Genomic DNA, 14,126 nt, shown 5'->3' with positions numbered 1-14,126 from the left:
AATTTTTTTTGTCTCCACAGGCATTTAAGTCCAGCAAAGGGCATGCATGCGGCAGGTTGTAGTGGGCTGCTCTTGGACGTTGCTTCGGGAGTTGCCTATTGCTTCATGTCGTTAGTGTGCTTAAACTGGACCATCTCGAGGGCAACATGACAGCTCAGAGACTATCTCTGTTGCTGTGCGGACACATGGATTTGGGCCTGTGTCTGTGGGAGTTTGCACGTTCTCCCCGTGGTTGCGTGGGTTTCCTCCGGGTGCTCCGGTTTCCTCCCACATCCCCCAAAGATGTGCTTTTAGGCTGATTGATTGGGTACTAAATTGTCCCTAAATTGGACCTCCCTGATCCTCGCACGTTAGGTGTAGACTAAAATCATGAATAGGTCACTGAGACAGGGGGACGGCGGCGCGGGCTCGTTGGGCCGAAGGGCCTGTTTCCCGTGCTGTGTTGTTCTTTGTTCTTTGTTCAAGGGATGGTCAATAAATGCTGACCAGCCAGCGATGCCCATGTCCCAGTGAATGAATAAAAAAAATCTGCTGATCAATAATATTAAACTGACCCCTCCCCCTTGCCTCGAAAAAGTCTAATGTTAGATGGTTCCGTCATTGGGTTCTGGGAGCTCGTACAGCTCCTTATTGATTGTGAAATTATCCTTCCTTGGCTCTGCTAAGCAACTCTCACTTAAATCCTAATGCTACCTAGCAACTACACACAACAAACAGAGGACAAATTTCACACTTCTCCTGCCTTTGGGCTCTGTGTGTGGTGTTAATAACTGCTGGCATTCACTTGCCGGTGAGTAAGCTTTCCTGAGGTGGGGCTACCAGGTCACTGGGACTTCAGATGGGAGAAAGCTCCTAGAGGATTGGGCTGCAAAGGCTTTGCGTTACGAGATGATGCCAGTGTCGCGTCCTCGCTCTTGTAAATCCATAAATCCTAGACGATCTTGAAGCGATGTCCAAATCAGTCAACAACCGCAGGAAGAAAGTAACATTTACAGAGCAGCTGAATCATTGTGAGTTACTGCACCTAATCCTTAGTCTCTGTCACAGATGGTGCTTTCAGTTCTGGCTTGGATGGAGATGCTACAGTTTGTAACTATAATTACCCAGTGACTGCCTATTCCACTTGGCTGTCGTGTATTTAATCTGGTGGTAAGACAGAATAGGAGTAATATCTCTGTCCTCATAGCAGGAGTTTAATAATCATTTTTGTATCTCTTTAAAATTAGGTGAAAAGACTGGCAGAAGAGCTAACTTCCATTCCAATGTAATTCGATTGTACAAACCTTTCCTGGTCAAACAACTCAAGCTGTCTCCTCCTTTGTATCGGAGTTTGAAAGAGAAGGGAGTCTTAACCACTGACCAAATAGGACAGATTGAGGTAGGATTCTCTTCTTCTTCCATTGGAAATTGGAGCACCCATTCACTCTGAAATGGCTAGGAGGTACATCAGATTGGAAACTGAGAGGTCTCTGAATGTGGGAGAAAGGCCTTGGTGTCTTTGCTCGGCCTTTTGGTTAAGATAAAGCGAGAGATTAGGTGTAGTTAATGATTGTTCTTGTCAGCTTGGATCTAGTATGCCTCTCTTGTGGGGACCGTGAATTGGATTTAATTTGGATTGGTTTTTTGGAGCAAGCAAGGAGATGGATTAAGGGCTTGCCCTGTCCACTCTGCACATTGGCTTTGTAACTCTGTTTTGAAATACTATTCCTATCGCAAAAATTTGATTTGGTTTAATATTGCCACATGTATTGAGAAGTATTGTTTCTTGGGTGCTATACAGACAAAGCACACCGTTCATAGAGAAGGAAACAAGAGAGTGGAGAATGTAGTGTTACAGTCAAAGCTAGGGGTGCAGAGAAAGATCAACTTAATGCGAAGTAGGTCCATTCAAAAGTCTGACAGCAGCAGGGAAGAAGCTGTTCTTGAGTCAGTTGGCATGGGATCTCAGACTTTTGTATCTTTTTCCTGACAGAAGAAGGTAGAAGAGAGAATGTCTGGGCTTTGTGGAGTCCTTAATTATACTGCCTACTTTTCCGAGGTAGCAGGAAGTGTAGACAGTGTCAATAGATGGGAGGCTGGTTTTGCGTGATGGATTGGGCTACATTCGTGACTTTTTGTAGTTCCTTGTGATCTTAGGCAGAGCAGGAGCCATACCAAACTGTGGTACAGCTTGTGATACGATGATTACCTCATGGTAACTTTGTGAGAATGCCAAAGTGACTGGGACAAGGGGTGAGGGGAGATACCTTGCTCCTAGAGCTCAACATTCAAATTGCTTTTTGTGCCCCTGCCAGTCGCTTTGATTCAGGATTCTTTTTTCTTTCATTTGCACTAAATCAGAACAGTTACAGCACAAAATGAGGTCATTCAGTTTTCTTCTCTGCAGTGGCTCTCTACAAGGTGATTTATTTAGTGCCACTCACCAGGAGGCCTTGTGTTGCAGTGGTAGCATCCCTACCACTGGGTCGGAAGCTCTGGGTTTGAGTTTAACACCAGGACTTGTTAGTCTTGGAAGAAGCTGATTAAACAGCTTGGAAATCCTTTCTTCACTTCCCCCACTATTCACCAAAGGGTGAAAAACAATATATGAAGATACACTGATGACAAAAGTGCCACTTCCCCAGTTTTCTCCCTATAGCTCAGCAAAACTTGCCTTTTCAGTGATCCCATTCCCTTCTGAATGGCAGCAGTGAATCTGTCTCCACCACACGCTCAGGCAATGCATAGGAAATCCAAATAACTTCCTGCATTTAAAGAAGCTTTTCCCCATGTCAGCATTGCTTCTTTCACCAATTAAATGTGTACTGTCTAGTTCACAACCCTCCCACCAATGGGAACAATTTTTCCCTATATACTCTGTCCATCACCACAGAAAGTAGCTGATGCCAAAATATTGACTATATTCAAGAGGCGGCTGGATATAGCACTTGGGGTGAATGGGATCACAGGTTATGGGGAGAAAGCAGGATTAGGCTATTGAGTTGGATAATCAGCTATGATTGTGATGAGTGGCAGAGCAGGCTTGAAGGGTCACATGGCCTCCTCCATCGTCTATGTTTCGTGTCCAGACCCCTCCTGATTTTCACTCTTGTGTTGCTTCTGTTTTTTTTGTTATAAATCATCACTCTGTGTAAAAAATGCAAGCTAGAAATGTTTTTACAGAGATCAAGTCAGAATTTTCTAAGGTTGATAGTTTTCCAGCAAGGATTAATGAAGCTGCCAACAGATTCAGATTCTGAGCTGCCCTCCATCTCTATAATTGTCAGTAATTGTTAGTCATTCTAAGACCAGTCATGTGCTTTTGACTGGGACCTTTACTGGATCTCTGCCACATCTAATCCCATGGTTAATGCAGCCAAGTCCTTTTCACTTGGTTCTCAGTGCAGCATCTGTGAAAATGTAAATGTTGGAAATTTGGGGTACAAACAGAAAATGCTGCAAATACACAGCATCTATAAAGAGAAAGAAAGGTGAATATTTGAGGTGTAACTGAATGGATGTGACCAAGGGTTAACTTGCTTTTCTCTTATCCTTTTATCTCTTTAATGATGCCAAGTTGGTCTGTGGGATATTTCCAACATTTCCTGTGAAAATATACTGCAACTTTAAATGGTCTACCCTCTGGGTGCTTATCAGAATGATCAGCAAATATTACTGCCTCAAAGTGTACCTATCTTCTGTTTGCTTAACTAAAGCCATACTTTAGTTTGAAATATCCATTTCAGCAACAGTTCTGTAGTGTTTCATTGAAATCTCATTATACTTCATTAATTTAGTTTGTCAATGTTTGAATTGGAACAGAACAGGATTTAGTCTGGAGTTTAGAGCATCAGCCTAGAGTCCAGGATCATCGTATAATCCTTACAGTGCAGAAAGAGGCCATTCAGCCCTTTGGGTCTGCACCAGCAACAATCCCACCCAGGTCCTATCCTCTTAATTCCACATATTTATCCTGCTAATCCCCCTGACACTAAGGGTCAAATTTAGCATGGCCAATCAACCTAACCTGCACATCTCTTTGGACTGTGGGATGAAATTGGAGCACGCGGAGGAAACTGACACAGATATGGGGAGAACGTGCATACTCCAGACAGACAGTCATCCGAGGCTGAAATTGAACCCAGGTCCCTGGCGCTGTGAGGCAGCAGTGCTAACCACTGTGCCACTATGCCATTCCTAGGGGTGTCCTAATGGTATGGTTACTGAACAGTTTTACTCCAATGGGTGGGGTTTCTATTAGTGGATATTAGCCATTGCAATTCCACCATAAGTTTCAAGATCTGTGCTCTTCACGGCACTAGGTTACAACAGGGAGGAATGTAGAGTTTATATAGAGCCAGATCGAGGTGATTACACTGTTAAAAGGAGTTGATAAAGAAATGACATCCTCTGGTGGGGGAATCAAAAACAAAGGGACATGATATTTAGAGTTAGACTATTCAGGAACAAAAGCACTTTTTTCTTTGTAACAATGCAGAACTCTTTACCCCTACAATGCACTGTATTTTGGGACCTGCAGGACTGAAATTAATTGATTTTTGTTTGACACGACTATTGGTCATTATGGAATAAAATGGGAAAAGGAAGTTCTGGCTGCAAGTAGAGTCACAGAGGTTTACAGCTGGACACAGGTCCTTTGCCCAACTTGTCCATGCTACCTTTTATTTTTTAAACACCTACGCTAATCCCAATTGCTCACATTTGGCCCATATCCCTTTATACCCATCTTACCCATGTAACTATCTAAATACTTTTTAAAAGACAAAATTGTACCCAACTCTACTATTACCTCTGGCAGCTTGTTCCAGACACTAACCATCCTCTGTGTGAAAAAATTGCCCCTCTGGAAGCTTTTGTATCTCTCCCCTCTCACCTTAATCCTATGCCCTCTAGTTTTAGACTCTCCTACCTTTGGGAAAAGATATTGACTATCGAGCTGATCTCATTATTTTACAGACTTCCATAAGATCACCCCTCAGTCTTCTATGCTCCAGAGAAAAAAGTCCCTGTCTATCCAGCCTCTCCTTATAACTCAAATCATCAAATCCTGGTAGCATCCTAGTAAATCTTTTCTTCACCCTTTCCAGTTTAATGATATCCTTTCTATGATAGGGTGATCAGAACTGTACACAGTTCTCCAAGTGTGGCCACACCAATGTTTTGTACAACTTCAACAAGATGTCCCAACTCCTGTATTCAGTGTTTTGACAAATGAAACCAAGCATGTTGAATGCCTTCTTCACCACTCTATCCACCTGTGACCCCACTTTCAAGGAGCTATGAACATGTACCTCTAGATCTCTTTGTTCTGAAACTCTCCCTAATGCCTACCATTAACTAAGGAAGTCCTGCCCTGGTTCAATCTACCAAAATGCATCACCTTACATTTATCTGAATTAAACTTCATCTGCCATTTGTCAGCCCATTGGCTCAATTGATCAAGGTCCCATTGCAATCAGAGATAACTTTCTTCACTGTCCACTATGCCACCAATCTTGATGACATCTGCAAACTTATTAACCATGCCTCCTATATTCTCATCCAAATCATTAATATAAATGACAAATAACAGTGGATCCAATGTGATTCCTGAGGCACACTGCAGGTCACAGGCCTCCAGTTTGAAAAGCAACCCTCTACAACCACCCTCTGGCTTCTGTCAAGAGGCCAACTTTGTATCTATTTAGATACCTCACCCTGGATCCTGTGAGATTTAACCTTATGCAACAACCTACCATGTGGTACCTTGTCAAAGGCCTTGCTAAAGTTTATGTAAACAACATCAACTGCACTGCCCTCATCTATCTTCTTGGTTACTCCTTCAAAAAACTCAATCAAATTTGTGAGACATGATTTTCCACTCACAAAGCCAAGCTAACTGTCCCTAATCAGTTTGTGCGTCTCTAAATGCCTGTAGATTGTCTCTCAAAATACTTTCCAACAACTTACCCACCACAGATGTGAGGCTCACTGGCCTGTAGATCCCACACTTTACCCTGCAGCCCTTTTCAAACAAAGGCACAACATTTGTCACTCTCCAATCTTCAGTCACCTCTCCAGTGACTATCGATGATTCAAATATCTCGGCTGGGGGGACCTGCGTGATTGAATTGAATGGTGGAGAAGACCTGTACCTTGTCACCACTTGTAAATTAAGGGCCTAAATGTTTGTTTCACTCTTAGCACGGTATCTGAAATTTCCACTTAGGTTCTCTGGCTGAAATTTGGTGGAACTTCTGCAGAAATGGTACAAACAAATAAAACATGTTTAGGTTTCTGAGGATTCTGTCAATCTCACTGAAATTACAGCAGAAATGTTTCTGAGAATTTATGGATGTTCCCTCAATGTTTCAGTTAAATACAACTAGTTATAACCATATTTGCCCAGGTGGAATTTGTAAGTTAGATTCAGCTGCTGAATGTTGTCTGAAGATAAAATTATTTTAATCACAACCTGGTTGTTGCTTTATTATTTAATGCTGTATCATAGGGACTGCTTAGATGAGTTAACATAAGAACACAGAGTGTTCATCAGCAAATATGAAGCTAGAAAAGTATTGGATGCGATAACAAATGCAGTTTTCATTTCATGTAAATTGTGATTGTAAAACTAGAGAATAGGAGATTTGATTTGATTTATTATTCTTACATGTATTGATATACAATGAAAAGCATTGTTTTTTGTGCTATACAGACAAAGCATACCTTTCATTGTGGAGAAGGAAAGGCAAGGGTGCAGAATCCATAAAATCCTACAGTGCAGAAGGAGGTCATTCTGCCCACTGAGTGCCACACCCATAATCCCACCAGGCCATATCCCCATAAACCCATGCATTTACCCTAGCTAGTCCCATTGACACTGAGGGCAATTTACCATGGCCAATGCACCTAACCTGCATGGACTGTGGGAGGAAACCGGAACACCTGGAGGAAACCCACACAGACAGTGACCCAAGCTGGGAATCGAACCTGGGTCCCTGCGCTGAGAGGCAGCAGTGCTAAACACTATGCCACTGTGTTGCCATGCATGTAATGTTACAGTTATAGCTAGGATGTTGAGATAAATCAACTGAATATGAGGTAGGCCCATTCAAAAGTCTGATGGCGGCAGGGAAGAAGTTGTTCTTGAGTCGGTAGGTATGTGATCTGAGATATAGTACATAAACAAGACCTTAAGCAAATGAGAATTTCTATTATGGAATTGTGATTGTGGAATAGGCCCCAAGTATAGAAGTCCTACATTCCAAAGACTGGTGACCAAGGGCTTAGAAGAGTAACAGTTTATTGAATACTCTGAGAGCTCTTTCATGCTGTGTGTCTGCTCCATGCTCCTGCGCTTCTGACACATGACCCCTTATGTACCCTGGTTATCACAGCGTCCATGTCACCACTTGGTCTACACCAAGGAAATGTGCATCAGTCATCTCTCAGAAAGTCTGGTTAAGAAACTGGATTGAATGTAATGAAGGTCAGTGCAGATGTTAAATTTCTCTATGGAACATCTACAATAGAATACAACTGGGTTTAATGGTGAGGATGAATACAATTTAAACACATCTTTTTAAAGAGAGCAAGCAAACTAACGTGGGTAATTGGTAATCCATGCAGTTGGAGGACCTGGCAGAACTGAAGGTGGCCAAACTTCTTGAGATTGTTGGAAATGCTGATGTCCACATGTTCAAGTCATTTTGCCGTGTTCTGCGTGAGATGGGATATTGGTACCTTGCTCAGACTCTTCAAACTGCTGCAGAAGAAAAGGATTCTGCAGGTAAAGTGAACTGAACAACAGATTTTTCAAACATTGATATTAAACTACTTTGTTCATTTTGGAAATATTAGGTCTGAGTAAAATCTTTTATATATTTCCAAATGCTTTTTCTAAAGCCCATTGCTATAATGTATTAGCATCCAGATTTAAATCTGAATATGATTTGTTCTGTTTATCTAAGTATAAGATGTTATTAAATAGATCAAACTAACTAAAGGAGTTATTGAGATTGTTAATTTTAAATATCAAAGTAAAGCCTCACATTCTAGTGTTCCTTTTATCATCATTGATGATAAAAGGTATGGATAAGGTAGATGTGGAGCAGATGCTTCCTGTTGTGGGGCATTCCAGGAAGAGAGGTCAGAGTCTCAGGATAAGAGGTACCAAATTTAAAACAGAGTTGAGGACAAACTACTTCTTCCAAAGGGTTGTGACTCTGTGGAATTCGCTACCCCAAAGTGTGGTGGGTGCTAGGATATTGAGTAAAGTTAAGGAGGAGTTAGATAGATTTTCAATTGGTAATGGGTTGAAGGGTTATGGGGAGAAGGCAGGAAGATGGGGACGAGGAGCAGATTAGCCATGGTCGAATGGTGGAGCAGATTCAATGGGCCGAATGGCCTAATTCTACTTCTATATCTTATGAACTTACCTTTTATCTTTCCCTGTACTATTGACTCAAATTTCACTCTTTTTTGGACAAACAACCTTTCCAATGTCCATAGATGGTTAAATTCAAGATGTCATGATATATTTTACCTATATGATTAAAGTTAAGATAAATTATTTGATTCAGCTTTCATTATAAACCAATCACAGTTTAATAAGGTATTGTCTCTGCTTAACAAACGCTTATTTATGAACATGATTCAGAATTACTTTCCCCATAGAGACGCTTAATATTTAAAAAGAAATTTGAACATCCGGTTATTCGATGAAAAAATGAAGCCACAACATTCCAAGGTTTAATATAAATAATTTTACTATATAGGAATCAGGTAAAGTGAACAGTACTAAATAACATTGTCGAGGGGATTTTCACAGTAACTTCATTGCAGTGTTAATGTAAGCCTACTTGTGACATTAATAAATAAACTTTAAACTTTAGGTAATTACTTATGGTTTATATTGAAAGCCACAATAAAACACAATCGAACCATAAAATTTCCAATTGGACTCATCTCTTAAAAATCTTTGGCTACTTATCGAGTTCTTGAAGGTTCTTGGGACTAAATGTAGACCTTTCCTTCAAATGCCTTGTACGATCTGGGACATCTCAGCTTAAGTCTGAAATTCACTCGCAGTTCCTGCTCAGTGACTGTGGCAGAAAATTAGAATCACCCCTGGTTTCTAATAGCTCTATACTCCTGTCCCATAGCAGTTCCACAGCTCTTAGCAGTATTCCCTCTTGCTTATTCCGAGCTGAACTGCTTGTTTTCACCAAGAGTTACTTTAGATTTCTTAGAACATAGAAAAACTACAGCACAAACAGGCCCTTCTGCCCACAAGTTGCGCCAAACATATCCCTACCTACTAGGATTACCTATAATCCTCTACCTTACTAAGTCCCATGTACTCATCCAAAAGTCTCTTAAAAGACCCTATTGAATTTGCCTCCACCACCACTGCCAGCAGCCGATTCCACGCACGCACAACCCTCTGAGTGAAAAACTTACCCCTGACGTCTCCTCTGTACATACTCCCCAGCACCCTAAACCTGTGTTCTCTTGTGGCAGCCATCTCAACCCTGGGAAAAAGCCTCTGAGAATCCGCCCGATCTATACCTCTCAACATCTTATACACCTCTATCAGGTCACCTCTCATCCTTCGTCTCTCTAAGGAGCTCTCTCAACCTATCCTCATAAGGCATGCCACCCAATCCAGGCAACATCCTTGTAAAGTGCCTGCCAAAGTGCCACCACACACTTATCCGAGTTGATGTCCATCTGCCACTTCTCTGCCCAGTTTTATATCCTATCTATGTCTCATTGCAACTTCTGACATCCCTCCAAACTATGCACAACACCTCCAACCTTTGTGTCATCGGCAAACTTACCAACCCATTCCTCCACTTCCTCTTCCAGGTCATTTATAAAAATCACAAACAGCAAGGGACCCAGAACAGATCCCTGGGGCACTCCACTGGTGACCGACCTCCATGCAGAAAAAGACCCATCTACAACCACTCTTTGCCTTCTGTGGGCAAGCCAGTTCCTTAAGCTAGGCAAATCTTTCAACCTCTTTTTCCCTTATGAATTGTGTCTCAGAAATGACTGCGAGCTCCCACTTTCATTCTACATGGAGAATGATAAGATTAGTATTTTCTCTCCTTGCAGTGGCTGACATCTAGCTCTTTTGCTTCCTTTGATGCACAGTGAACTGCAAATTATACAAGACCAAAGTTTAATTGCTTCTGTGAGCAAAATGCTCATGGATAAACTAAAAACAAGTAAACCTCCATGGCGACATCATGTACCTGGGATGTTCCAAACAGAAATGTAAACTAATTACTCTTTACCTTCAAAACAACCCTTTGATTCTGAGACCTGCAAGAATAATTTATCTCTCTCGTGGACTTAGTGATTCTCTTTCCAGACTGTCTGGTCCCATCAAGAAATTCCCTTGTTTAGAAAAGTGCTTTTAGTTTTTTTGATCTGAGAACTACATGAATACCCCAAATCCCTTCAGTTATTGAAATAATTGTAGATCTCCTGCCCCTACCAAAAGACTCAAAAGGTGGGTGATGCATTGTTTAGGTCTTTCCATTCTAATCCTTTAAACTGTGATTAGTCCAGGTCTGTTTTAATAGTGCTTATTTCAGTCTTATTTATCAGTTTCCCAATCAAATGTTTCCATTTATCTTACATTCAGCACTTTAATTCCTGCAGTTGAAAGTTATACCTCTAAAACACACTAATCATGAAAATTGATACTTGCAGCGTCGAACAGAAAACCTATTTTTGTACTGAAGATAAATGAAGATTAATTTTTAGTATAGATGTTATCCAATGTGTTGCAAAGTAACCATAATTATCAATGCTGAGGATCCTATCTAAAACAAATAATATGTTATTAAATAATGATGCTGGGAGTAAAAAAACAAAAATCAGTGTGAAAAGCATAAATTCCACTAACATAATATGAAAGCAAAATACTGTAGATGCTAGAATTCTGAAATAAAAACAGAAAATGCTGGATAAACTCTGCGGCCAGGATTTTATGACCTCGCTTGGATGAGGCTTGTAAAATCCTGCCCTAGGCCAACGGAGAATTCCGTTCTGTGAACTTAGCCCATCCCGGAATCGGGGCGAGCATGCCGGTAAAATACTGACAAGCAGGTCTGACAGCATCCGAAATATATTCTACTTCCCACATTCAAAATGGGGAGACAGTTAATTGTCCAATGACCAACTGGTGTTAAGTCTTCTTGGAGGGGAAGTTAAGTGGCCTTTATTGACTTCAAGATGATACACCTTACTTAAACCAGGCGGTGCGGGCTCGTTGGGCCGAAGGGCCTGTTTCCCGTGCCGAGCTGTTCTTTGTTTTTGTTAATCCCAGTGCATTATTGATGATCGAGTTCCTTCATGTTTCTCTTTGTAAGTATACTCCAAATCCATATTTGCAACCAAGTTTATGTTAGCATTCTTTAATCTCAGAATCATGATCTGGCCCTTTGGCCCAACTTGTCCATGCCACCCTTTTTTTTAAAAACCCCAAAGCTATTCACAATTGCCTGCATTTGACCCATATCCCTCTCATCATACCCATGTAACTATCTAAATGCTTTTTAAAAGATAAAATTGTGTCTGCCTCTACTACTACCTCTGGCAGCTTGTTCCAGCCACTCACCACCCTTTGAGAGAAAGAAATTACCCCTCTGGACACTTTTGTATCTCTCCACTCTCACCTTAAACCCATGCCCTTTAGTTTTAGATTCCCCTACCTTTGGGGAAAGATATTGACTATCTAGCTGATCTATGCCCCTCATTATTTTATAGACCTCTATAAGGTCACCCCTCAGCCTCCTACGCTCCAGAGGAAAAAGGTCCCAGTGTATTCAGTCTCTGCTTATAATTCAATCCATCAAGTCCCGGTAGCATCCTAGTAAATATTTTCTGCACTCTTTCTAGTTTAATAATATCTTTTCTATAATAGGGTGACCAGAATTGCACACAGTATTCCAAGTATGCCTTATCAATGTCTTGTACAACTTTAACAAAATGTCCCAACTCCTGTATTCAGCGTTCTGACTGATGAAACCAAGCATGTCGAATACCTTCTTCACCCTCTGTCTACCTGTGACTCCACTTTCATGCAGCTATGAACATGTACCTCTAGATCTCTTTGTTCTGAAACTCTCCCCAATGTCATACTATTAACTGAGTAAGTCCTGCCCTAGTTCAATCTACCAAAATGCATCACCTTGCATTTGTCCAAATTAAACTCCATCTGCCATTCGTCAGCCCACTGGCCCAATTGATCAAGATCTCTTCTTGGTTTAATTACTCTTTGCTTACACCTATTTGTAATGTCCCTTGTTATGCTTCTTCATATTAAAGATACTGTAAAAATGTACCTTTCAAGTTGTGCAGTTTTAGCTGGTTCCGCTCCAGTAGTACCCTTTAACTGCATCCCTTGGCAATCTTCACTTGAACATTCTGGGCTTAAGTTAGTTGTATTTTTCATTTGTATAGTTATAAACTAAATACTAAGAAATATTCAACAGACTTAAATGTAACCAAAAGAAAATAATTTGATTTAAGAATGAGCAAGTAGCAGAACTTGAGTATTACTGATAAAAGAGACATTTTGTCAAAATGTTTTGTCTTACACTCATCAGGACAATCCAGAAGAATACCAACAGAAGGGAAAATGTTTTGCCTAATTTCAATTTTCTTCCCTTTTTCACCTCAGCACGATTTATCCAATCTCAATGCGTCAAAACATTTCTCAGATGCTCTTGGCATAACCCTTTCTGTCTGATCTCAGTCAGAGCAAGCTTTACAAAACACTAAAATAAATGGAATGACAAACTGCAAATCTTGGAAATCTGAAATAAAATCAAAAAACAGGAAATGCGTAGCAAGTCAGTAGCAATAAGTAAAAAGAGAGGTTCCAATGTTTCAGGTATGTACCTTCATCAAGCTGGTTGCTAAGTGACAAACAGTTACACTCCAAAACACCACAGCGCTGCCCTTCCGCTTAAGTGTTGACTGGATTTCCAACATCTTCTAACTTTAGCTTTGAAAATAGTATTGGTTTAAATGTTAAGAACTGCCAGATGTTTTCATATAAATGGAATAAAATGGCATACTGTACAAACTAGTACCCTTGTAGAGATAGTTACACCTCTACAAACCAGAGACTTTAATTTAAGGAGCTTCATTCTGTGCAACCCGTGTTTCTTTCCTGGTTCTAGAACATAGAACATAGAACACTACAGCAGAAACAGGCCCTTCGGCCCACAAGCTGCACTGATCGCATCCATACCTACCAAGCCATAGAACTATCTGTAACTCCCAATCCCATATACTCATCCAGAAGTCTTTTAAAAGACCCCAGTGAGTTCGCCTCTACCACCACCGACAGCAGCCGATTCCACTCACTCACCACCCTCTGAGTGAAAAACTTACCCTTAACATCTCCTCTGAACTTGCTTCCCAGCACCTTAAACCTGTGTCCTCTTGTAGCGACCATTTCAGCCCTGGGAAATAGCCTCCAAGAATCCACCCTATCTATTCCTCTCAACATTTTATAAACCTCTATCAGGTCGCCCCTCAACCTTCATCTCTCCAGGGAGAAGAGACCTAGCTCCCTCAACCTATCTTCATAAGGCATGTCTCCCAATCCAGGCAACATCCTTGTAAATCTCCTCTGCACTCTCTCAATAGCTTCCACATCTTCCTGTAGTGAGGCGACCAGAACTGCGCACAGTACTCCAAGTGGGGTCTGACAAGGGTCTTATAAAGTTGCAGCATTACCTCCTGACTCCTAAACTTAATCCCTCGATTAATGAAGGTCAGTACACCATACACCTTCTTGACCACACCCTCCACCTGCGAGGCCAACTTGAGCATCCTATGGACCTGAACCCCAAGATCCTTCTGCCCCTCAACACTGCTAAGACTCCTAACCTTGATATTGTACTCCTTCATCCCATTGGTCCCGCCGAAATGGACCACTACACATCTATCCGCGTCCATCTGCCACTTCTCCGCCCAGTCTTGTGTTTTTTTTTAAAATAAGTTATGCCATTTACCCAACACTCTCTGATATGTTTGTTCTTCTTTTTGGTGAGTCAAGGCAGTTCCAAGGTGACACACATGGAGATGGATGACTGGGCCTCAATGAAACTCAGTAA

The 14,126-nt window shown here is 41.2% G+C and overlaps 1 protein-coding gene across 1 annotated transcript; it reads left to right on the top strand.

Moving 5' to 3' along the window:
* Positions 1 to 825: 825 nt before the first annotated feature.
* On the top strand, positions 826 to 7,782 carry LOC145343548 (uncharacterized). The gene is made up of 3 exons (XM_080189797.1): positions 826 to 1,010; positions 1,227 to 1,378; positions 7,609 to 7,782. Exons 1-3 carry the CDS (start codon positions 950 to 952, stop codon positions 7,780 to 7,782), a joined length of 387 nt encoding a protein of 128 aa, XP_080045923.1. The 5' UTR covers positions 826 to 949.
* Positions 7,783 to 14,126: the final 6,344 nt, after the last annotated feature.

Source organism: Carcharhinus amblyrhynchos, chromosome 5 (genome assembly GCF_965287045.1).
Source record: "Carcharhinus amblyrhynchos chromosome 5, sCarAmb.v2.hapA, whole genome shotgun sequence".
NCBI classification, from domain to species: domain Eukaryota; kingdom Metazoa; phylum Chordata; class Chondrichthyes; order Carcharhiniformes; family Carcharhinidae; genus Carcharhinus; species Carcharhinus amblyrhynchos.
The sequence above is the reverse complement of the archived record's forward strand: the minus strand, read 5'-3'. Positions and strand labels throughout refer to the sequence as shown.